Consider the following 27,676-nt stretch of genomic DNA (forward strand, 5'->3'; position numbering starts at 1 on the left):
AACAATGGTAAATATCCGAAATCCTTTTATACTGCCAAACCTTCCATTGCAAATAAAAAAAAGAATAATGTAAGTTACTTCTTACGAAATTTTATCAAATATATCATTGAAGTAGACATGCAATGCTTTATTCCAGCCTATAAATAAACTCATCAATAGGGGTTGAAACCATTTCAAACACATTCTGAATGAAAATTTTCGGTTGTTCATTTCCCTTTTTGTAAAATAATTTAGATTACGCCCTTGTAGTTCAAGTTACATAAAAACTTAAATTAGTTATTTAATGTAGATGCCATTACAGTACTGACGCTATTAAAATGTAGTTGGCTATAATTTTTTCGGGAATGTTTTACTTTTACTTTCATAATCATTTTTATCCAAATTACTCAAATTAAGATCTTATTTCCGTATTGTTGAAAGTGAGACTTAAAACGCTTTATTTTAGTTGTTAATATTCTTCAACAAATGGGTTACGTGTATGTTTTTTCCAAATATGTTTGATTCCGTATTTGAATGTTATACTGATACTGTTTATAACAACTTTATAAATCACTAAGAACACACGTCTACAATATACTAACAAATATTATTCTACTTTTAGAGCTTCGTCAAAATAAAATTTTTAATCACGTTTGAAACGGGAGGGAATTCAGAACCCAAGACTAATGGTACATTGCTCGTACTTAACAAAACGCTTGTGATCTCTTATCGAGTCATATAAATTCTAGAAAATATATATTGTAATTATTTTTTTCCTTTCTACCCTCGATTTCTATTCCCGCCAAAAAATCAATTACTTCCTTAGAAGGGACCCATCTATTAATTTCACCAAAACAAGGCTGTGTTTCTGTACAATATAAATTAACTCTCACCTCTGTGACAATTTCAAACATTTCAAGCAATATTTGATACATATTTATATTTAAATAATCACATTTTTTACTAATTTGGATGAATTTGTTATGTTACATTAATTTGCTCAGCTTTAGCAAAGCTTTTCACTTGAGGGGCTGGACAAATTTAATTTTGCCTGTTGTGTCTATCTGTCCGGATGATATTTCGAAAGCAAACTAACAAATAAACTTAATATTTTGCGTGAAGCTCCAGTTTAATATTAACAACACTGAGTTCGTTGATGATGTCTGTCAACCCATGCAATTTTGGTGAGGGTTATAGAATTTTTTACATAGGTGTTATAGGATGGCAACGGGAAAATAGCAGAATACATAAATTTGTAAACAAACACTGTGAGATTTTAACAAGTGACAAATTGTCCTCCTCCGTAGACTAATAGTTATAGTCTCTAACCGAGAGATCACGGGTTCAAATTCTGGGGAAGTCCAAAAATGTACTAATAATAATAAAGAAAAACCAGTGCACTTCGAACCCGGCATAGCTGACGCTGAGGCTTAAATGAGAAAAAAAACAAGTGACTCTTATTCATAGAGTAAAAAAAAATATAATAAATTGGTGTCAATGACAAAAATCGGTGTCAATATTTCACTTCAACGCGTCCTTAGGCTACCGTTAGCTTACCGGAACTTTTATTATCGTAATGAAAGAAATTGTGAATGTATCATTTGGCAAGATATCTCGAAAAGGATTTTTCTGTAGGCTTTAAATTTTGCATGACATTTCATTTCTACATAGACAAGAATGAGATCTGTGACGGTGCATATCCAACCATGAAATGTAGCTGGGCGTCATTGGCGCCTATTACTCAGTAGGCTGGCATAATTAGTCTGCCAGGAGGTTGAAAACATTGTTTCCTGTATGTTTGTAGGACATCTAGAGAATGCAATGAGCTAAGTAGATTTGAAATTGCGTATGAAACCCTAGCTATGTATGTTACGCGACACATGGTGTGGCGTACGCTTGATTTGTAATTACTCGTATATTTAGCAGTATGAACGACAGATTTGATGTATCGAAAGAAGTCAATTGTACATTTTTCATCAAGTGGTTCTCCCACAGTGATGCAGCCAGGGAGAAGATATCGAGATGATTAGTTAAATTTAAAAAGTAAAATTAATTTTTAAAATAATAAAAATCAATAGGCCTTTTGGCAAGGCTCCCTTTAGACTGTGACAGTGCGTTGTCTGGTTACTCTATATTGCTTACACATTAGAGCAAAGACATTGGCTGGCCGTTATGCAGAAGATATAAATATCGAAGAATTCGTCAAAGAAGTTTAACGTTTTAAAAGGCATGGCCTTGAATTATGCTAAAATTCAAGAAATGCTACACCTCAATCGACTTTTAAAACTATTTACAAGGAAGGCTACCCGACAAGAATGTATACATTTGGCCCCAAACTTATACTCCAATAACTATTCCAGTATCTGTCACTTTGGGGGAGAGGTGCTTCAGAGATTCAAGTGTAAGCTATCAATTAACATTGAAGAGCATAAAAATAACAATCTACATATCAATATATTTCGAGCAAAAACATCTGGAAAAGTAAAATTTTATTAATTTAAATAATGTTTATTAATTTTTTTAAATCACTTGATAGTTTATAATAAATCTTACAGGTAGAGTTTAATGTCTTTTATAATACGAGACAATTATGTTTTTTTTTTGTTTAAAAATGATTAGTGAATTGCCTTAACTTAAAAGAATGAAAAAACATTAGTACTGTTAATTCCCCCATAGTACAAATTTAAAAATAGTAAATAATATAATCATTTAAGTGAATGGATATATTATTTACTAAAGTTATTATTAAGTTAACTAATTATTATATAGTTTGAGCTACTAATAGTAGTTCGAATATGGCATTATCGCAACATTATCATTTTTTATATTTCTTAAAATATACGTAACACTAACAGCAGATAAAAATGTTTATTTTGGCTTGTCCTCATCTTAGTCATAACATATATAACCATAACTATTAATCACTTAAGGATTATTTATAAACTGATTTAGATGGAGCATAATATTTTTTTAATTTCTGGAGTTGGTGGAAAAGGGCGGAAAATTTAAGGCTTGCCCCTCCTGTCCCAGCAACAACCGCTGGAAAACTTTGCGCAGTCAGTCAGCAACAGTTGCTGAAATAACACGTTGCCGCAACCTGTTGTCGGCTGGCAGAACAGCGTTGCACTCGCAATGAGTTGCGCCTAAACAACGACAACTTCCAACACTTGTGGCTTAACAATAATTTTCCTCTAAACGAGCCTCCTCTCTACATTAAGAGATTTGGCCTCCAAATAATAATCTAAAATTATGTAGCCCATATGGTTAATCTAAATTAAATGAAACATCTACTTTGTGGGTATATTTATTTTCTACCTCTTTAAGGGGCGTGGTGTTTTCTCATATAAATGGGTTACTATGAATATTTCGTCATTATACAACTATTACACAAAATATAAACATATTTTATATAAATATAACTACAAATCAGTTATCAATGTTTACAAAACGTAACACTTTTTAAATTTAATTGCAAATTAATACCAAAGTTTACACAAAATGAATCTATAGTGGCGTTACCTTACAGTAAAATAAAGAACTAATTCAGGTATCTGATTGCCGTACTTCGATGTTACTCTAGAACCAGGCGGGCGTCTTTGGAACTAACAATTTGTATTTGTAGGCAGTATAAAATGGTAATCATGTAATATAAATTTGGGTTTAATTTTTAGCGTGTTCCAGAAATAAACAAAATATTGAGTAACATTTAATATATGTTTGGCGTGAGCGGGACACTATTCAAAAAGAGTCTTTGCAATAATAGCACTAGTTCACCATCTCTCGAAAAAACATAAGTACACATAATTTGTGGATTCTAATCGAGAGGTCAAGGAAGTTTGGTTTTAGACTTCGCTGATTTTGTTGTATAAGATTAATGGCCAGATTATTTGGGCGCATTTCTAATCTGTCTTGAGAAATTAAATTTTTAATTTGTCGCTAGATGAGTTTTGTCAGCAAGAAAGTTTTTTAAATTTGTTCAAACAATTAATTATTATGGGTTTAGAATGGAACCGTGGCCGAGGTATCATCGGAACGTAACTTGTGATGAGCATCCACTGAAATTCTAAACGAAATATTATTAAAACTATTTGGTTCTCTTTAAACCGTTTAATATTTATAAAAATTAATATTCAAGTGTAAACTAGATATCTGGCTTAGGAATCAGTTTTAATTACTACTTTTTTTCTATTTCGTTATAATATGTGACAATGAGAAGAATTATAGTGACTATGTCTCTTTTACGTTGGCAATCATGTTCAAGGACGATGTTGGATTTATCTATGGAAAACATTTCAAAATTATCATCATGGGATGATCTGGTTATTTACTTTGGTAGAAATAGTGTTTAACAAGATATTTTATGTTGTCATTTGGAAACGTTCAAGATAAATTTTTTAATATGGACAAAGAACAAATTGTGATTTTGGCCGGAGTCACATTATGTGCTCTCAGCATTGGTGCATTTATTTTTTGGGGCCCTAATCCTAGGCCTAGGAGGCGAGGTAAGTACATTTGTGGAAACATTGTTTTGCCAAAGAATAATTTGATTATTAAATAAGGATTATGAGCATTAACACCAATATGGACTAAGTGATTAAAATGGCTATTAATTTAATTTTAATGTAGACAGAAGTGGGGCATTATTTTGGAAGCTTTTTATTTGGAGGTTAGGTATGACAGACAATTTTATTGATGTCTATTCTCTTCACTTATTGTATTAACTTCACTTTTATAGCATTGAAATAGGGTAGGGTACGATAAGCGGACCTGGTTTTTTATATTGAAGAATGTAATCATCGATACCTAATATTCACGTCTCAAATCCTACACTATCAGTCGATATAAAAGCATCTATAGTCCTCAATAACAATCACGTTTTAAATTAAAATTTAATAGAATTTAATATTTACAGTGATCAAACAAATTATTATAACCAAAATTAGGAAAACTGAAGACGACCATATTTGCTCCTCTCACAGTTACAGTTTTTCTTTCCCACAAATTTCGCATAACGGGCTTTTTCGGTCCAACATGTTGAAGCCACAAAAAACATGTTTTATCATCTTTTAAAGCAATGTCGTGTAGTTTTCTAAAATTGACTGTCATTTTTAATAATAAAATGTTCCTTATGGAAATTTGTAATATTACCTTATGTTTATTATTTGAAAGTGTTTACAGCTTTTCATATAGATTATTTAAGTTAATTGTTCAAAATAATTAATCAATATCGATTGATTATATCAATGATTATGATTAAGTAATATCGTTTGCCAATTTCGATATATAAAAAACCGCCTATCGTACCCTACTCTTAAAATATATTACAAAGTGAATTATATTTGACATGAAAACAGGTGTTGGAAAGACAAAATAAACTAATAGGCCTAATTATCAAATAATATCATCCATCCTCTGTCTTTATGTACTATTTTTAATATGTAATATACACTTCAAAATTTTTACAATGAAATAAATTACAAAATAAATATTTGAACCCTAGTGCTGTGACCATGCAAACCTCCTAAATCGGTGTACCAATTTCAGACAATTTCCAGGTCTTCACTTTAAAAGTCTTAAAAAATACTAAAACTGAATGAACTAGCCTGTATTGTTGTGTTGTTTATATAATTTCTTTATTACAAGTCTTAACTCATTGAGATTTTTTTCTTCTAGATTATTTTTTCATGTAAGGAATGAATAGTGGCCCAAAGTTTTTGCTAATTGTAAACTTAACGGCAGAGTAGCAAAAGACGAGTTTTGCGTTATTAACCTATTGCTATCGTCCTCCTGAACAAAACAATATAAGGTTTCAAGGGTGCAAATGACAAATATCGAAGTTATAGAGTATTAAAAGTAATTTTCCTGCTCAGAATAATATTTTATTTTTCTACAAGCATCACAGGGTTTTGTGGGTTCCGCCAACTTGATGGACGTGCGGATTTCAAAATAAGTTCGAAAAATATTTAATACGGTCATTACATTACTTCTACAGACACAAATTATAACGAAATATCTGGATTAGAATCTTCTGAACCGATTGTCATCATGATATTGTGTAGACTAACAATGGAATCAAATAAGTTAATTAGTCTAAAGGCAGCTCAGCTGTCATTCTAAGTTCTAGGGTTAATAACATTTCAGATCATAACAAGTGTTGTGGATTAAGTATCGTAAAATAACCTTTTAAAAAGTGTCAAATGAAGTAAAGTAATCCTCTGTTCCTATCTAGTATTTGTTCTTTTGTAATTTAGGTAGGTACATACATATTATAGATTGGAAAAAGCTTAATTTAACTTTTATGAGAGCTTAAGTGATCTGAGCTTGAATCATGTAGATACTATTTCGAGGGGTGGTTTACTTTTTCTTGCAGAAGTGCAGGGTGGTGCCAAACCCCACTGATGGTCTGGGCATTTCTGATTAGTACTTTTCTGTGCTAGATTGTCCAACGTGATCTGGCCATCAGTGCAGGCTGCGATAGCACCTTGAGTCAAAAGATATCAGATATATGTAAAATATTTAGATTTCAGTATAATAAGTGGTCACCACATCAGTCGAATTATCCATATTTCTGGTTATATATACTACCGAACAATAAAAAATAAAAATGATGAACCGAATTATGTTGTGGGTAGCCCTATTTTAAATAAGTACAGGTATAGTTGAGGGAGTGCCGATGGTCGAAAGGTCTAAGACGTTGGACTTTGGGTCTGAGTTAGAGATAGCGCAGGTTCAAATCCTGTCTGACTAAAGCACTTTTTATCAGTACCATCGACCTTGTACTCTCATCAACTCTCCCCCTTATTCTGTGTAATAAAAACCTCGCACAAGCCAGTGGCCCATGAGGACGAACAGAATAAGGCTTAAAAGGGGACCAGCCTCTTTTTTGTTTAAAAAAAATTCAGCTATTTGTTTATATCCAAAAGAGTACCTACCCTAATAATTGAATAATAAGTTAAAAACGATATATGTTTAAGTTACTTATTGTCTCAATTCTTACTTTGGGAGATAAATGTGCCTGTGAGCTTGATATAAAAAAAACACATGTTGATCTCCATTGTAATTGCGGCCATTTCTCAAATACCAAGCAAGTGATTTCACTTTGTTTCAATTAATTTTAAGCAATAGGCTTAATTTTAGAAATTGAAAATGGCTAACAATTGTTATATATAATTAACTATAACGTTTTGTATCTGATAGTTTAGATATAATCAATAACTTTGTTCACTGATTCGATTGTCTTGTTATCCACTTATTTTACAGCAGCTGCAAGTTAAGTGGTAGAGAGGACTTTATAGTCCTAACTTCACCTCTAATAAAGACATTTTTCATTTCATTTCCAATATGTAAGAATAAATAGCCTACAAATGTTAATGTTAATGAAGAATTTTGTTAATCTGACAGGTGCCATAGTGGGTCTGCAGAACCTAGGTTTCACCTGTTTCCTCAACACGCTGTTGCAATCATTGGCGTCCTGTGTACTGTTTATGGATTGGCTGGAATCATGCAGGGATCAAGGGAGAGTTGCATCCACACTCCACTATCTTCTAAAAGGTAATTGCATTTTCTTGTAAGTCGGGAACTTCGACGACACGTGTCTTATTAAAAACCCAATTGTGTTACACCAGACTGTGTTTATTGAAGGAACAAGTGTGTTATAGGCAGCTGTAGACATTAACAGTCCTCTAAGCTAGAACGAGATGATCAGGACTGTAGTGATTAGAATAGAACCATTAATTCTTCATTAAGTGAAATGAGGGCTACACAACACTTTCTTACACCTTACATTTAACCTTTAAGCTACATTTACATTTAAGCTATTTTGTTCTGTCAGCTAGAAGGTGCACTTCTTGCTCTTTAGTGGAATGCCTCATGTCTAGGCATATAAGCCAAAGAAAGGCCAAAAGTGGGATCAGTTGTGACGTACCTGTTAAGAGTCATATAAATTGAATCCAAAGGAGCGTAATAAATAAATTATAATTATCTACAATACTTTTAGAAAAATGAAATTAAAAACACGAGAGTAAATTGCCAATTGTAAGTTTATTGAAAAGTTTAAAAACACTGCAAACAGGTATTAAAACACTGTTTGCATGAATGTATTGCATCTCTTGTCCTGAAATTATAGATGGATATACAATGCTGCCAACATCAAGTTAAAAATTAGCTCAGTTAGGGACCACGTGGCCATAGTTTTTAAACACCCCTGGATACTAACTAATAAAATCTGTCATAAAAATATAACACAAGGTTGTGAAAGGACATAATAAAGCATTATTTCCACATCATCGGTCTACTGGGTTCAGCCTATGTGTCAACTATAGTCGATATCGGTCTGTAGGGAAGTTTGGTATGTTAACTATAATTGAGCTAGTCTGTAATGTTGGTTCAAATTTAATATCCGTAATGAACATGTTAAAGGAGAATTCTCAGTAAATGATTCAATGAGTTAACGGTTCTTTTTAAATCCTTTAACGATAGATTCAAGATGCCTTTATTAGTCATTATACAACATAATAAGTTACAATAGACTTCGTCAAACTATTGGGCAGTAATGCTTAAAAAAATAACAATTTTAGAATTGGAGAATATATCCTATTTGTCTTTGGTTAGTTTCTTTGTGTTTAATTTGAAAATTCATAAATGTACAATAAAAAAAGATGTAACATGATATTCGTGTTTACCTTTCTATAATATAACTTGCTGCTAAAAATTATTTAAAAAAGCTTACTTGTTTCAAGATTATAGCTATTAAAAAATAATTCATTCCAAATTTACCAATTCTGTATAAGAACAAAGATTGCCCTAAGACAAAAAACTAGTTCATAAAAAATACAAAATATTTAGTACTTTGTGTAAACAAAAGCGCTTCAGTACTTTTTTCAAAATGGATCAAGGGTAAGAAAGAACACAAGTGTGTTTTCTACAACTACATCATTGTATGCTTCATAAATAAGTTCAGATGTGGATTATGGAAAGTGTTTAAATTCTTTATTAAAAAGTAAAATTTTTTATTTGTTTACAAAACAAATTTGTGTAAAAATTCAGTCTTTAAATTTTTCCAGTCTTCAAGTAGCTCAAGTCTGTTTTGATGTTATCATTCACTTGTTTGGGAAAAGGGCTAATTAATGTATTCATAATTTGTAACCAATGGTACTCAGCACTAAATTTGTAATATTTGTTTTTTTTTCAAGTGAAACACAATTGAATTTTTAATTACCATTAGTTGCAATTTACACCTAATTGAAATGTATAGAGCTTCAATGGTATATGGGGCATGAAGTATTCATAGGGATTATGCAAGGCCTGGAGTTCACAAATAGACTGTTCTACCAGGGCTGTGCTGTAGATAAGGTGTAGTGGTCTATGTATAACCCTCTCAGATTGTGATTATGACATGAGTTGAAGTATTCTTTTGTTGATCACAGTACAATTTTGTAATTCATCCTCTTTTCACTTTGTTAAACCATTTATATATTTTCTAATTACACCTGTTACTATCTTACTCTCGTTGTAGAGTTAAAATGATTCTTCTTATATTAGTTCACTTGTTAACCGATGAGAGATCATTTTTATCTCATTCCTCTATATAACTACCACATAAGACACCTGGTTGTCATATTTTCACGTGTTTAAATTTAGGCTACTATTATGTTAGTTGTAGCTATTTTAAAGAAAATATGTATACTTTCAAGTGAACTTCATTGCATACAATGTAAAAAAAAGTGTTTGTGACTAAAAATAATATAGTAATATTTCTGTGATTTTTATTATAAACGCTTTAGGTAATAAAAACCGTTAACTAAATTATATGAATAATTGTAGTCTAATTAAAAATTCAGGTATAGTAGACAAAAAGCAGTGAACTAGAAAACATTGCCAGTTAAATCATTAAAGTATTATTCAGTAAGGAAAAAACTCAAAATAAAATTTAAAGAAAGGAATATAAGTTTTCTATTAGACATTGGAACATGCCTGTCTGCTTGAAATATTTTATGTGGTCTTCAACTTGGCATTACTATAACATTTTCAATATTTAAGTAAAACATACATTTTTTAACAGTAAAAGGTTAAGGATGGATTTGAATTGAAAAACAAAAATCTTGCTCCTGCTTATAAGAAACATGATGTTTTCCCGAACTCGTTAAAGAACATCCATTGTATGATTATTTGAATAAAAATTTAAATTCCATTGCATTTTTTCGACTATATAGGGTGCCCTGTAACTCTCTGGACAAAGGTATACCACGTTATTGCTCAGATCAAGACACACATTTCACTGTATGAACATGGGTCTCCGATGTGTAGTTTCTCATCTGTCTGTCTGTATGTGATTTTTTTGTAATTATTATCAAACACTAATAAATTAAATCATACAAAATATGGCTCAAATGTTTATAATAAGAAGGCCAGAAGAGATATTCTTCAAGAGTCTTTAAGAATATCTTGAATGGTATACTGACGTTTATTCATTTTTGTATTGTTGGCTATTCCCTGAGAACCTCAATGTGGACTGTCTTGTCACAGTAAATCTGCTTTAAATCAGTTATTTGTCATTTGATTAACATAATTTTGATATTGTTACATTTGTGATAAAATCGTCTAAAGAATCTTCTTCTTGTAATTCTTGAGTAAAATTACTGGTTTTTAAGGTTTTCAAAGCAAAAAAAAAAAAAAAAAAAATGAATGGCCACCATTTAAAAAAATTAAAGATAATATCATAATGTTTTTTGCAGTTGCTGACCTTGTTACCGTAAACATATGAACCAAATTTTGGTATGATTTAATTTATTAGTTTTTTAAGATATTAATTGTTTTATAAAAAAAAAACATATACAGTCAGATAGAGGCAATACTAAGCCTTGGAGACCCATATTCATATATTGAAATGTGTATGTCCCGATCTGAGCAATAACATGGCATACCTTTATCCAGAGAGTTATGGGACACTGTGTAGAGGTTAACTGGTTTCCAAATTTCAAAATATCCGGAGTTGTCAATTCAAATTAGGAAGTGGATGCACTTCTAATAAACTTCTAAATGGATCTGAATAAGGTTCCCAAATCAGCAATATGAACTGCAAAAGGTTGTACAAGGATCCATCCTATGACTCCCTTCTTTTCCTGTTTGCATCTAGACTCATCCTCGATTCCGTTCACGTTACTGGAAATGTTAAATACATTTTAAGTACACCAAGTGCTCTTTTTTACAGTTGCTCTATAAATATGTTTTAAAGTTATTCTTTACTGTACCCAATGTAGGTTCTACTGGCAGATAAAAACCGGCCAGAAGTGAACCTTCCAAGGAATATCATTATAATCTGATTACTCTTTCAGTGTTGAGCAGTGAGAGATCAAAGCTGCCTGAGAGCGTAGAGGATCCGCTAGACCCGACAGAACTGATTGTGGCACTCCTAGAACATGGGTGGTCCTTCGCCAGTGGGGAGCAGGATGCCCACGAGCTTTACCATCTATTAATGACGACTCTGGAAGAGGAGGCTCACAAGGCCATACCTGTAAGTACCAGTAGAGCATTGTATCTTTTATGATTCTTAAGATAGTTTGAGATGAATGATGTAAAAAATTATAAGGTTAGCTAATTTGGTGAGCGTTACGGGCTGCTTTGGAAGTATATATATGGAGGATTCAGTCTTCGTTCCGTTTGCTCTCTAGTTGGGAGGGGAATATAATGTTAAGTTTAAAATCTTTAGGGGGGAAGAGGCAAATTTTGTGAATGAATTCAAGCAATATTGGTTGAGATTTGAGTTATAAGTAATGCTGTGTCAAAACACCCACTCTCCCCCTGGGGCATTATGTAATTTAGGGACAGCCCCTTGGATACATTTCATTGCCTCTGTTTAGATATATAATTAGTTAAGAGCACAATTACAGAAGTCACAGGAACATTCTCAAGTTCATAATTAGAAATGAGAAGCCGGCCGACCAGTTGTTGATGTCAATATGCTCTCCGTTATATCTTCATCCTTTACATCTGTTATTCTTCATTTTACTATAAATAGAAATCAATAGAGTATCTAAATCTATGTTTGCAATTTCAGATATTCAACCTATATCTTTTCATGAGATAATGTGGACATAATTAAAAATCAAATATCTTATCTACAGCGCCTTGTATTCAGCCCAAAAGCATAAAGTAATAATTTTTCTTCTTAGTTAATAGCCACCAGTTTAAACAATAACTCATACTTACATACACGTTTGTTGATAAAATAATTAGAAAACTTGTATTTTTGACATTTTCACTGCTTTTAAATATTAACGTAATTAATTTTGCCAAATTAAGAATTTTCATGGATGACCACCAACTTCTTGGGAATTTTGGAATCAGTGTGGAATGCAAAAATAACCAAGCAACTCTTGAGATTTGTGCTTTACAATTGGTTGCCTGGAAGGTTTATTCCACTATGTAAATACACCAATTTTATTGGCTTATGAACAAATGGAATAATCTAATATATTTTTTCTGTGGTTAATGTAACATCAGGTTGACGGAGGCCTGTTGGACTCGCTGGAGCCTCAGCCAGAGGAGAAGATGCTGCCTGAGTCACCTGGAGACATGTCCGAGAACAGTCACGTCCAGTCCAACCATGTGCTGAACCAACCGTCTGGTGACTCAATGGAACAGACCCCATCGCACTCCTCTGAAACACCATGCCTCTCTGAATTCAGGTAGGCTTCTCTTGAATTGTGTTTCTTAATATCACCAAACTCTCTATTTACGTTGTATTAGTTGATTGAGTTGCACCAACTATTGTAAAAAGAAATATTTGTTACACATTTAATGTAGTATTCATACAAATATTGTGTTTACTTACGTACCGTCATATTTAAAAGTGTTATATTCTACTCCTTTGCATAGTTATTTTGTATACTCTTAGGTTAGAGTGAAATTGATTCCCATAATTATCAACACGATCTAATTAGTTTTAGGCTGCCTTGAATATTTTTTTACAAGTGCTTAATACATTCAGGGTTGGTTGACAAACTTGGGTATATTGTTCGACTTAGTCTATAAACTGGTTTTTAAGCTGCAGCTCGGATTGATGAGCTCGGGTTAAACTGAGAGTGTGGCCTAAAGATAAGCTGAAGGCTGAAGTGAGACAGGGATAAACCTGTGGTTTAAAATACTAGGTTTAAGAAATAAACCTAGCTTGATTGAGAGCTCAAATTTAGACCAGGACTGAGATAGACAGAGTCTACAGCAACTAATCAAAGTAAGGTGACGATCCTGCCAAAACCTAACTGTCGACAGGACAGGTTGTACGTCTAAAATACATCAAGCATTTACTTGTCCGTATATCCATGGGGCATAATCACTGCATAAAAAAGGCACACTGTACACACACACATGCTATACCACTGGGGAAAAATCAATCCTGGCATTTCCTTAAGTCCTCCAACTGAAATAACAGAATGGAGTTTGTTGGGAATGGAGTAGTTCAGCCTTATGTTTTGTTAAAATTAGTTAAGGTTTCCTTGTTATCTTTTTATTTAATACTGGTAGTTAAAGTTGTCTAATCTCAACAGAATGTTGGGATAACAGTTGATCTGCTAATTTCATTTATGAAGCCTCAATTAGTTTATTTACAAACATTTTCTTTCCAGTATATTATGTCGGCTTCATCCCACTTAATGTGATGAATTTTAGACCATCAGTATTGAGCAATTTTCCGACTCTTACACCAGAATTTTTTCTTATTTTTCAAAAAATGAGAACTGACTTTTCATTGATTTTGTGTGGCTTTTCTAGGATGGTCATCAAGCAGGAAGACGTATTCACGAGGAAGGCTATGCCCAAATATGACTGCAACCGTAACTACCAGGCTTCTCCATTCTGTGGTCTTCTTACTAGCCAGCTGCAGTGTGTTACGTGTGGCTTTAAGGTACAGCAACGTTAATATTAAATTAAATTTGTTGTAGATACTTCCTGTATTAAGAGGACTATCTGATTTGGACAGAGGTGAATCTAGGAGGAGGGCCGTGGGAGCTATTACCCCCTCCGTAATTTTGAAACAAGACATTCTAACGGAAAACTGAATCACTCTTGTATTATTATTTGTTTTATACAAATGAAAAATCATCAGTTACAGTAAAGATAATGGTAAACTAAAAACAAAACACTATACTCCATTCATAATTGTCTAACAAGTTGTTTTGATGTAAAATAAGACTTGAGCAATATCAACATCAAAATTTTTTATAATGCATATTTATATTATATCAAATATCTGAAGTATTTCTGTTAAGTGTTACAGAGGGCTTCTTAGCCCTACCTAACTTCACCTGGTAAAATAACAAATCCTGTACTTTTAATTTTTTATTCCGTTATTTCTGATAAACCTGTTTTCAGTAACAAAATATCCATACATAAACAGCTAATAACAATTATTCCTAACCTACCAAACACCTGGAGATGTTCCAGTTTTATATATATATATATATATATATATATATATATATATATATATATATATATATATATATATATAAATATAATTGCAATGAAGATTAAATCACAAAAAGTACTTGCCCCGCTGGGATTCGAACCTGGATCTCTCACTTGCCGGGCGAGCATGCTATCACTATACCACAAAGCCCTCACATTTGTATTTGACCATTTCTGTTATATATGTGTTTAAATAACCAAACTAAAACATGATCAGAAGATCAAATACCTGTCAAATGGATGTCTAATATATATTTAGAGGATTGATAATTCATTTATTTATTCTGCCATGGTTTAGACTAAAAATCCATTCTTCCGCCTTGACAGGTCTTAAATATTACAGACTTTGTACAACTGAGCTGTACAAACAATGATATTACAAATGTTTACTACCCTATATTATAGATCAGAGACTCATAAATTACATGTGCAAACAGAAATAATTTTGATGAATTTTACACACTTTTGCAGTCAGAGTGTTATTAATTGTAGCCTCATTTCCACCTTCTCTGTTTTCCTTTTCACAAAAAAACCTCTTTAAATATATATTGATTAAAAATGGCAAGTTTCAAGAGATAACAAAAATATTGTTGCGGCATTGTTACAGTCAGTACTGAAATACGACAAGTTCGACAGTCTGTCTCTGCACATGCCGGAGGAGGAGCGTCTGCGATACACGCTGACTGAGCTACTAGAAAACTTCACACGTACGGAGGCGGTAACTGGTGTTGCGTGTGACGGCTGCAACAAGGGCCGAGACCCAGATCTCCCTGCTGTCACAGCTACCTCACTCAAGTCTGTCAGCATCGGGAAGGTATGTGGAAGGTGTCACATACACCACAAAATACCTTTACTTTCCACTTCGATCAGCTGATTAATAGAAATAAATCATTATAGCCATCACTCTGTATGGTGCACCTGAGATCTCTGAATGTCATTGTTTGCTGTCAGCTGATTTTCCCCCTCCCAAACATTATTTAGCTAGCAAGATTTGGTAGAGGTTGATGTGGGAGGGTATCAAAAGGGTTAAAAATATCAAATGATAATTTTTTCGCACATTATGTTTTTCTTAGTTTGATAGGGGGGTAAGTGACAGTTAATCCGCGATAGCTAGCCATATAAAAACTGACCATTTTGGCAGAATTTTAGTCTCTTTATCTAAAGGAAACAGGATTTTTCTGGACATTTGCCATCGTTCAGTGATACCATTCAATCAGTAACCAAGATCTGCAATCTGATCTCTTCCTCAGCTGAATGACTTACCTAATACATAACTAGAATCTAGGTTAAAGTACGCAAAACATACCAGAGCGTTTTGACACGCATAACTCAGGAATCACAACAGCCATGTTGCCTGTCTATTCCATGCTCACTTACTCTAAAACAATGCTTTTGAATAAAAACTAAACACTAATTATTTCAAACAGAACTACAGAAACGTAGTGATACTGATTGTATTGTATCATTGAATGATGGCAAATAATATTTGGAAAAATGTTGTTTCCTTCACAATCAATTCTTCCATCTTAAAAAACAAACTTGTTGTTTGACGATACCTTGAAAAAAGATACTTCATCTGTTTTTCCCCTTCTTTAAAAGTATAATTTAAATTTTACTTGCTCCTATTTCTTAATCACCCAGATAAACATTAATGTACTGACCAAAAAGCAGAGCCTAAACAAGTCATAGTTTTACTCTCTTTATCTAAAGGAAACATGATACTGTGATAAAGTGCATACAGAGAGGATTGGCATTTGCTTTTAGCCTTATAATGTAATCAGTTCCTAATGGAAAGCAAGTGAAGGTTACAGAAACACTACTTACTATTACTTATGCAAAGCATAAAGCACAAAGTTTAATTCTCATAATTTATTTAAGAATTTATGTAAATTTTATTGAAAATATTACTTTCTTAACATGTAGTCACTGATTAGACACTCATGCACTGTCAACCCAATCACAGTCTATGGGAAGAAGAGAGATAATGAGGCCTCTTAAATAATTTAAAATGAACAAATATATATATATATATCCAGTTTTTTCATATTTTAGATATTCATTTAAATTTTCTCTCATGACCCAATAATAACTACTTAATTACAATTTCAGTTGCCGAAGTCACTGTGTTTTCACGTCCATCGAATGTCCATGGGTAAAAAACGGTGATCCGTACAAGAGGAGAGAATACGTACTCTTCCCAGAGTTCCTAGTCATGGACCGGTACACCCAAAACTCAATCATAAAAGAACAGAAGGTAAGTCTTTAAATATTTTTTATTGTTTTCCATATACATGTAAGGAAAGGTTATTGGAAAGTATACACTTATTGTATCTAATGCAAATTATGGTATCTTTCCAGATCAAAGATGAAATTCAATCAGCAGATGAAGACAAAGAGATTTCCATGCCAAGCTTTACCCCTCGTGAGGATGGGTAAGTAACACTCTTATTGTTTATTTTACTATCATATATCTACAAGTACTATATTATTAAAATAATTTCTTTGTGATTTTAGCTATCTAAAACTATCATTACTATTATGTATACATTACATATATATATATATATATATATATATATATATATATATATATATATATAAATTCAAAGCTGTCTCTTAAACTCTAGATGTAATATTTTTGGATTTCAAAAACATCCGACAGACAATAAGGCTCTGCCCAATTTGCAATGTTTATGTTATTTTGTTGTTGAATACTAAAACACACATGTTGCTCAGGGAGTTATTCTCAACACACTAACAAAGTTAATATCAGCTTGTTTATTTATAATTGTCTAGTTAAAATTTTTTCTGTAGAAACACATCTTTGAAACTTGTTTTAATTTCATAAAGATTTTACAGTAAGCAGTTTCATGCTTTCCAGTTTTCCGACTGTGCAATAACAATTCTATATATTGGTGTTCAGAAATTAAATACCATTAACCCTTTTAGGACGACAAAAATTTTGGTTATTTTTTAGGTACGCATTTTTTGACGTGACCATATTTCATAGCGAACATACCAAAGAAGACGACGGTGAAATTGGGCAAAATGTAGTAGTTTGATAAATATATTATAAGTCCATTATTTTAAATTGTCCTTACACCATTTTTTATCCACATGTACATAATTAAATTGTCTACAATATGGTAGCATTTATTACTATTTACAATAACCAGAAAAATTAAAAATTAAATAAAATTTTAGAATTTTTATTTTATTTTTTTATTTTATTAGTTTGGCTTCAGTTTACTATGATAAAAAAAAATTTTTTTACTGTGGGAACTAATATTACTATGTTTCTTACATAGTTTTCAGTTTAAATACAAAATTTTATTAACATTGGTTGAGAAATAATTGTTTTACAACAAAAAAACTTACATTACTACAAAGTACCAAATTATATAAAACGGACTAAAATAAAAGTCAAACAGCTAAGTTAAATTGATCCATATTCACAAAAGAAGTTGAACAAAACACATTTCACTATAAATCTATAAACACTAAGTTTATAACTGATCTGAAACAATCAACTATAGTCAACGCGACCGCACTGTGACTGACTGAATGTAAACAAACTAGACGGAATTGGCGCGCTCCGCCGACTGGCACTACAATAGGCGCTCACGTGCAGCTGTTCTAAAAATAGACATATGTTGTATTGTTTGGCCAAGATAAGTTCCGAAATACTCCATTTCCTGTCTCAGGATGTGCCTCTACAAGGAAAACTAATTTTGTTCATCGTATTTTCGATATTACGTGAGTATTATGCAAACGTAAACCGGCGGGCACATAAAAGTCCGCTCGTCTTCTTCGGTAAAACTAGTGCGGACTATTGAAAGCCCGCATCGTCTTCTTCGGCAAAACTAGTGCGGACTATTAATAGTCCGCTCGTCCTAAAAGGGTTAAGGTTCATTGCATTTAGTATAGTTTATTATTTAATTGATCTCAAATAAAGGATTCATGATTACATAAGAATTGAAGAATTATAAAATTTCACGATAAAATACAATATTTAAATATTACAAAGTAAAGTATTTTATTAAAAATTATAAAATATTACAACATTTTAATAATCAGATTTATTTATTTTGTTATATTCCTCTTCCTCCTTTGTATATATTCAAAAAACAGCCATTGGCATCTATTGCATTGTATTTATGCACTTTGGTTATACAGCATTTCTCCCATGTGTATCACCGGCCGCATGTTTGTGCAGGTCCTGGAGCCACCTGTATCGACTGAAGGCGGTGGTAGTACACAGCGGGACCGTGAAGAGCGGCCATTTTGTCACCTACAGGCGTGGCCCTCTCAACTCAAGCTCTCGACACAGGTCTGACAGGTACAACTGTTCTGCTTGACATTGCCCTTCCTTTGTTTGTGGCCTTAAGTTCGTTTCATGTTTCATTTGTTGACCTTTTCTTTTTTATCGTATAAGTAAATCCTTTGTTTTATTTCATCCGTTTTAGTAACAGAGGGTGCTCTCATAATCATCCATTTCAATGCCATAAAGATATTTATTGCAAGTTGGATTATAGTTTTGAATTGAAATGAAAGATTTCTATATAAAACTGTACAGTAGGTGGGATTAGGACCTCTCTTACATCTAACCATAACTAACTAACCACAGACAGTTGACAATAAAATTACACACTTCAGTAGAACCCCAATTATCCGGACTCTAATTTTATCCAGATCGCCAATTATCCGAGTCAGATTGAGAACAATTTCAAAATTGCTTTTTTAAAGGTATAAGAGTAAACATTTAGCCAAGGTATACAAAGTAGAAACATTAACAAAAATCTTCCATTGTAACTTGGTATCCGTCCTCGAGAATGAAGATGGAAGTTGATCGAGGAAGTCTATGAAAAGAGCAGAGAATAAAGAAATGAACATTATCTTTGATAGTGTTTTCTCATAATAAATACCGTATTTTCTTTTCTACTATGTTTTGTGTATGTTTTTCACCTAAAAATGGCTTTTTTTTTGACAAAAATCTAATTATCTGGATTTTTTATTATCCGGATAGTAGAGTATTACTCTATTCAAAAACCTAACAGATGAATAATATGAGAATATAAAAAAAATGCTTTATTAGAATTCAATCAATTTAACATCCAACCATCCCAATAAGCACAACAGCACATCACCACACAAAGCACCACACGAGTGATCGATCCCGAGAGGCCCAAAGTGAATATTTCCTAACCTTAGCCCGAAAGAGAGCGCACCTACCAATAGTTCTGATGACACAACAAGATTATTTATTCCGAATCCTGCAGGCGGACACAGTGGAAGAATTGTCCTATGATTTTAGCCAGTTAATCAGAAATTCAAAAAATAAATGTATGTCTTCAGAATTAAGGAAGATAAATAAGTCTTATAGAAAAAAGGTTTACGAACATAAAAAGAATCATTTTAATGAAAGGCTTAACCCTGGAACTGGCAAACGCCCGATATCGGGCGTTTTAGTCACATCCTAGTTGGCAGCGCCCGATATCGGGCGTTTTAACATGTCTTTTATTTCTCGATATTACGTACTTAAAACACGATCAAAGAGTATCGGTATTGATACCAATCGAAAGAGGAAGGTTCAATTTATGTAAATAATACACTAATAAATAATTTTATCGTTTCGTTACACGTCCATGCGTTTTATAATCTCTGAACTGTTTGTTTACATTCTACCGCGTACTGCGCCAGCTGCACGCGCAGCGATGAGTCAACTGGTTCATTCGGCTATTGTTATGTCGTCAGCTACGTGGTGTTCTGTATGGATTATTATTTGCTTGAGTTTGTTGTAATGATGGTTGTGTATATGACTCAGTAATAGTAAGTTTTTTGTGCGTGTTTACGTAATGGATCGTAATTTCCGCGATCGTTCAAGTGACATTCGAGAACTAGTTGAACATGAAATAAGCAACGATGAGGATTCAGATTTAGACATTCAATTAGAACATAGTAATGACGATTCTTCACTGTTTGACTTCTCTTCAGAAAGTGATGAAGAGTATGTTCCTGATCTACAAGAAATTGCCGAGAATTCCGACTCTGACACAGATGAAGTGGTAAACCAAAATGAACAATCTGACCTGTTAGGCCTACCTACAGCAGACAATGTTGCTGGTCCTAGTACATCTGTACCAAGACCTAGGCTTACTGCTAGAAATCAACAATCTAATAACCTTAATTGGAATATAATTACTCCACCTGAAAATGAAAAAAATATTGAATTTAAAGTGAGAGCTTCTACACTTGGAATAAAAAACTGTCCACCCAGAAATGATTCTCCTTTGCACTATTTTTATTTGTTTTTTACCAGATCTGTGTGGGAAATGATTGTCAGGCACACAAACATTTATGCTCATGAACAAATTAACAAAAAACAAAGATCTGGTCGTTGGAGGAGATACAGTAGGTTACAGAACTGGCTTGACGTGAGTGTATCTGAAATAAAAAAAGTGATAGCTATGATTATAAATATGGGTTTGAGCTTTCGAAACAACATTGTTGATTATTGGGACACAGACCCATACCAGCACACTAGATTTTACTCTGACATGATGTCTCTCAGAAAATTCCAGCTCATTTGGTCAATGTTCCACCTAAATTCAGGACCAGCTGCTGAAAAAAACACTCCAGGCTATGACCCTTGGCACAAAGTGCGGCCATTTTATGATGCAATGAATGTAGCCTTCCACAAGCATTTTATTCCGGACCAACAAATATGCATAGATGAATCAATGATAGGGATGAAAAATCGTTGCACATTTATCCAATATATGCCAAATAAGAGACATTCCCGTTTTGGAATAAAGAAGTTTGAAGTTTGCGATAGCAAGACATCTTATGTTCTTCATGTTGAGTTGTACGATGGCAAAGATTTTTTGTCAGATGGTGACTCTCCTTTCACTCAGAAAGTTATTTTAGAATTACTAAACAAATCTCAGCTTCTGGACAAGGGATACCATCTGTTCACCGACAATTGGTACACTAAAATACCTTTGGCCCAAAAATTATTAGAGAAGGAGACATATCTAACTGGAACTATAAATAAAAGGTCTAAGGGTTTACCACCAACTTTGACCACAAAAAAGTTACAGCCCAGAGAAAGCATCTATGTTCGAAGTGGTGAGATGCTTCTTGTTGGATTCTGTGAGAAGAAAACAAGAAAACCCGTGTACTGTCTAACTACCGGTTGCCATGCAGAAGACAAAATTGTACGAAGCCGTAGTGGTAAGGAAGGTCTTAAACCAGTTCTTATTGATAAATATAATCGGTACATGGGGGGCGTAGACAACAAAGATAAGTGTATTTATCACGCAACTTGTGACCGTCCAACAAAAAAAATTTTGGAAAAAGATTTTTTACAATCTAACTGACATGGCTTTGTTTGACGCATATGTTTTGTATCAAAATAACACTTACAAGCCCATGAGTAGGCGAAACTTTATGTGTAGTATTGTAAAAAGCTTGATAGAAGAACAAAACACATTGCCTCTAACAGACCTCACTCCAGGTCCTGCTGGTGATTCTGCTCACTCCCTTGCTAAGCTACCCAATGAAAACAACAGACTATGTGTAGTGTGCTTGGAAGCAAATATAAGGAAGAAATCGACTTATTGGTGCCCAGGCTGCAACATTGGCATCCATCAGAACTGTTACCACAAATTAGAGCACTTCTGGAGGCCAGACAAGCGAGGTGCTAAAAGGAAGACCCATGATGAAGATAACGGCTGAAGAGTTTTTGTACTTCATAAATTATGATACTTGTGTAAATAATTTTTTGTAAATAGTTTTTTTGTGCTTCAGTAAAGTTAGCTTGTTATCCAATATTGTAAGATAAAATTAATATGAACTAAAAGTTACAAGATTGTACAATTCCAAATGAGATTTGAAATTCTTACTTTTTTTGGTAAGTAGCACTTTTGAATGTCAGTGTATGATTTTTGTATCGTTTACCACATGTAAAAATAGTATACCTTATAAACTAGGTTTTGTTTTGTTTTTACTCAGAATTAAATGCTCTTTCTTTTCTATATTTTGGATTTTGGATATCACAAACAAGAGCAATTTTACAAGTCAAAAACTTTGAACTAACTTTTCTTTTTTATAAATTTTTTTTTTCATGAAGAGGTAGTGTAAGGATAATTTTTTTTATTTTTTATTATTTTATGTGAAAAATGTTCCTTGAACAATGCTAAATAAAAAAACATATAATATGACATAGGTACTTTATAGTAAACATGTAATAATAAAATAAATATAAGGCAATGTACGTAGTACTAAAAACACTCCGCCACTGAGAGAAATATGACCGCCAGTTCCAGGGTTAAAGTCTCTACTAATGTAAGTAAGACTATTTGGGAAATTATTAACAATGAAGTCAGTAATAAAGAACCAAAAATTAACAATATTAAGATAAAAGTAAATGGTGAAACCATCGACAATCCTTTGACAGTTTGCGAAAATTTTAATAACTATTTCAGCAACATTGTAGAAAACAGAATTCTCCCAAAATTAAATTTTGATACATCTGACAAGCCCTGTTTTACTGAAAATAGCCATGTTATTAGTATTTAGGATTAATAGTATAAAAGCACTGTGTCAAGTACTAAAAGAGCTTATAGAAGATATGAAAGAAAACTTTTCTGGAAGATACATTGGTGAACCATTATGGAAAATCGGATCAACAGTTGGGACCAGAGGTATCATATGCTAAGGCATTTGACCTGTCGATCACTGACTGGTTCAGCGGACTGATAATAACAGGTTCGGACAGAGTGGAATGGGGAGTCGGGAGTGAGTGACAGACTTGTGGGGTGTACCGTTCCTGTGGAGAGGGATAATCGCAAGTCTAACCTTCATTTTCAAAAGTTAATTTTATATTATTATTGAACGGAAGGTTGGGGGAGTAGGTGCCGGAAAACTATGATGGGACAGTTTATTTTTAAATTAAAATAAGTAGGGACGCGTTTTAGCATGTTTGGAGATCGGTGTGGTGTTGGTGTGTTATCATATTTTGTCCAAGTTAGTTTATTTTAGGGTTTACAATGTTTTAGTTCTTTCCTTAACTATAATAATATTTAATTATCAAAGCTGGCAGGAGAATGGTTGCTCCATTGCCTAATACAATGGATGGGCATGGGTACAAGCCTAGTCCTGTACGACGACATATCGCTTCCACACCCACATTCTTAAAATTGAATAAAACTTCATAACACACTACTCGAATATAATAAAACGTAATGACAAACAAATAATGTAATTGTAACCTAGAAACAGGTAACGATTTCCGGCTGCTGATACTAGACCGAATCATCTGAGCTTGTTATTCAAATCCATGGACTACCAAAATACAAAACGATACATAAATCGTAAGTGAGGCTATTGAACATCGCAACATCTAAATATGAGGCATTTAAATTAACTTGTCAGCTTGTCATCTCGATAAAACTATTGGTAACAGACCTTTTATTGATCAGTAAGAAAGACAGGTGTATTGGCAAATTCCATTAAAAAGTTTAGCCTGAATAAAAATTTAGTGCTAACAATTAACTTTACTGCAGGAAAGGCTCATACTGGAATACCTGATTTTGCCACCACAGCAGTTTGATGTCTTTAAAAAAATTTTATATTTATTTTACTTTTCATGATTTACAATTCTCACAATTTGTATGTTTCCTGCATGTATTGAAATACCACAGTTGATCAGTTGATATGTCAATCTGGAGCTAACAGTGATCTGGAGAGTTGACTGTAGTATAACACCTGAAATTTTAGTTTAGTAGTTTTATACCAGAATTGTTGTAGTATAAAACTGAGTGTATATATACTAGTTTTTAGTAAATCACAATTAGAACAGGAATATATAGTTCAGTGATCTTCTAGCACAGTAACTCAGTATTCATATCGTTTTACCGATGAATATTCGTAATCACGGTAATGTTGTGACACAGGTGGTACTTTACATCGGACGAGGTGGTGAAGGAAACTACGCTGCTGGAGGTGTGTCAGGCGGCCGCGTACATGCTCTTCTACGAGAGGTCCGCTGTTTCCGCTACCTGAGTAAGTAGTACTTGTGTTTGAACTAAACCTTGCAGAAGAGTTTTTAATAACCGTAACAGCAACAGAATTTGTTTCTCAAATCAAAGCAAAGTTTACCTTTGTAGTAATGCTCGCAAATAAACAGCACTACATAATTTCTGGTTCAAGATTCAAGATTCAAGATTCAAGATTTTATTCATCATTAATCATACAGTGATGCAATAGATTTCGTCAATATCAATACAAAATAATTTTACTTTTTATTGCTTGTTGAGTTGTTGGTAACTACTATATTTAAATGAAGGTTTAAATAAATATAGAAAAATAAATGTAGAATAACATAATAAATAGCTACAACACTATATACAGTACACTGTAATAGTTTTAACATTAAAAACATAGATTATCAATAGATTAAAAGACATACTATATAACCACTATATTTAAGTGAAAATTAAAACAAATATAAAACATTATAAATAGTTATAACACTATATAAACTACACTGTAATAGCTTCAACAATAAAAACGTAAATTATTAATAGACTAAAAGACATACATTTATGAATAAATAATTAGACAACAGTTAAAAACACAAAAAACATAAACTAATAAAATTTAAAACAATGAACAGTGAATAGACTATATACATTACATCAAAATTCATTAAAATACATACATTTAACTATCTAATCTGAATTTAGCTTTGATTAAAAATTAGTAAAAGATGTCCTTAAATTTACCATAATCAGTAGCTAGATAGTCATCAACCTTGTAGAAAACTTGTTCCTTTAACACATTCACTGCGGATGACAAAATTACTGGTGGCAGAAAATGCGGGATTTTTTTTTTTTTTTTTTACTTACCCAAAATGGAGTCAGGATAGCCGAAAGGGTTGTCCAAGGTATCCCGGAAGCTTCGTTGGCCGGAACGGTTTGACGTCATGTCCGTGCCGAGTTTGCTCGTCATCCGCACCGGGTGCCGGTCACCGTGTTGTATGTGCTCGCTGCGCACTAGGTTTCGGCACACAAACACTCGCGAATTACACGTATATAGTACATGAATGACACGTAGATAGTACATCAATTACACGTATATATTACATACTAGTTTGAAAAATATACAACATCAAAAACAGTTAACACTCCCCCCTCTCAGAGTAAAAATTAGAAAAAAACTATATACATCCCCACCCACCGCCAAAAGTCTAAAAACTACTTATTTGCCCTCGTGATACTTATCAAAGCAACCGAGTTCACACAGAGCTGGTTCGTCCAGGGCACACTGCACAATAGTAATACTGTTTCCTTACGCTTGCCTTCTTGGTAGCAAACGCGGCACCTCCGGTAACTGACTTGCCGTTTCCTTTGCGCTTCATTGATTTGGAGAGACGATGCATGCTGTTGCGAGTCGGTGTGATGAGCAGTGGGGCTTCCTTTGGAGGGAGCAGGTCTTCAAGTACACGAACTCGGAAGTCATACAGGACAGCCTATCTGAGTTGTACATGTTTGTACCAGATAAAAAGAATTTACAACAACAACCTGGAGAAAGTGCACAAAAATTTTCTTGTGCCATCGCAGGGTCTTGCGCTCACAGGGGTAATACGATACCATTTGGTCCCAAGCGGTCAGTCCCCTTCATGTAAGAGTTGTAGTACATGATTGGTTTTGGCAGCGTTCGTTTTTGGTTTCTCCGGTTGGTGGTTTTGGACCATCTCGTTGTCATATTGTGTGGAGATGTAGGTCACCGTCCGCTTATCCCTCCATTTTCCAATCATGACACTTTGGGCATAGTTTGCTATCGTTTTCACCTTTGCCCAATGCCTTTGCCTTCACCGCTGGAGGTGTATGGAGTCTGTCGATGCGTAGGGTGCCGGTAGTGTAGGTTGAATGACGTAAAAGTTTGGATGATAAGACAAAACTATTATAAAAATTATCCATGAACAGGAATGGCCTTTCCCCAGGAAGTCCCTCATCAGCTTCATGACGACTTTGACGGTATGACCTTTGCCACTCACAAGAGTCATGACTCCCCCGTGTAAACATGGAAGCGCAGCATGAGTCCCTCGGGTTCATTCAGGGAATAAATTTTGATCCCATATTTTGTGGCGCTTGCCCTTTACGTACTGGCGGAAGACCAGTCTGCCACGCCACAGTACCATCTCTTCGTCGATTGTCAGTTCACGGTCGGGATAATAGATCTGTCGCATCTTATTGTTGAAATATTCAACAATATTTTGATTTTTAAAAAGACCGGTTGTTAGCAGGTTCAGGGTGATCAGGGGTATCAACTCTTGAATAATGCAGACATCTCAAAATGCCAAGAAATCGATCTCGAGACATGTACTCCTTGAACATAGGAAAGTTCAACAACCGATGAGTTTTCCAATAATCGTTCAATCGATTCAATCTGACGTTACCAGTCAACAGTAGAAGGCCTAAGAATGTTCTTAGTTCGGCCAACACTAAGTCCTTCCATTTGGTTTTATGCGAGACGCGGGAGTAGTGGTGGGGGCCACAAAATAGTTCCAGGGCATACAAGTTGTTTGTCTAATAATATTCTCTAAAAACACGGTGTCAAGAAGGAGATTGAACCAGTCAATTGGTTTATTGTCACCTGGAATGGGAACGAGCAAGCCAGGTTGACCAGTAAACGGCAGGTCACGTAAACCAGCCATGTCGCTGGCCGTGTCAGCCCACTGGGGGTGGGGGATGCCGCCTTCACCGTCGCTAGAACTGTTCGAGACTCGACTCATTGTCTTCATCAGATGAAAAATTATCGTCAATAACATTATCGTCTTCCTCCATTATGAGTACATACACTTACACAGTCAACAGACACTATAATCCACTCACACAATATCGCAAAGCATTACACAACAAACGAAAATGGCGAACCGGGGACGAATCACACCAACTGACTCACCCGAAACTGGCACACCTCGCTATGAGTGTTACAGCCTTCCCAGGCAACTGCTCAGCTCACACTGGGGCAATATGAAAGCAGCTGCTGTATGACGAGTTCGCTCGTCCACCGCCAGGCGCGCCAGGTTCGCATGACGAGCATGCTCGTCACCCCGCAGTGAATGTGTTAACCACTTTCTTAAGCAATATTTGAATTTATTAACAGAGACAGTGTGAGCGGATTGAGGCAATTTGTTAAATAATCGATTTTTCATGCAAAATATGCT

General features: G+C 33.9%; 1 protein-coding gene across 1 annotated transcript; it reads left to right on the top strand.

Moving 5' to 3' along the window:
- Positions 1-4,232: 4,232 nt before the first annotated feature.
- LOC124368106 (ubiquitin carboxyl-terminal hydrolase 30 homolog) lies at positions 4,233-24,507 on the top strand. The gene is given in 11 exon segments (XM_046825381.1): positions 4,233-4,481; positions 7,381-7,530; positions 11,313-11,491; positions 12,481-12,665; positions 13,747-13,879; positions 15,050-15,256; positions 16,552-16,593; positions 16,595-16,696; positions 16,801-16,874; positions 18,659-18,781; positions 24,399-24,507. Coding segments are annotated over 11 exon segments (1,446 nt in total). The 5' UTR covers positions 4,233-4,339.
- Positions 24,508-27,676: the final 3,169 nt, after the last annotated feature.

This window comes from Homalodisca vitripennis, chromosome 8 (genome assembly GCF_021130785.1).
Source record: "Homalodisca vitripennis isolate AUS2020 chromosome 8, UT_GWSS_2.1, whole genome shotgun sequence".
Classification (NCBI taxonomy): domain Eukaryota; kingdom Metazoa; phylum Arthropoda; class Insecta; order Hemiptera; family Cicadellidae; genus Homalodisca; species Homalodisca vitripennis.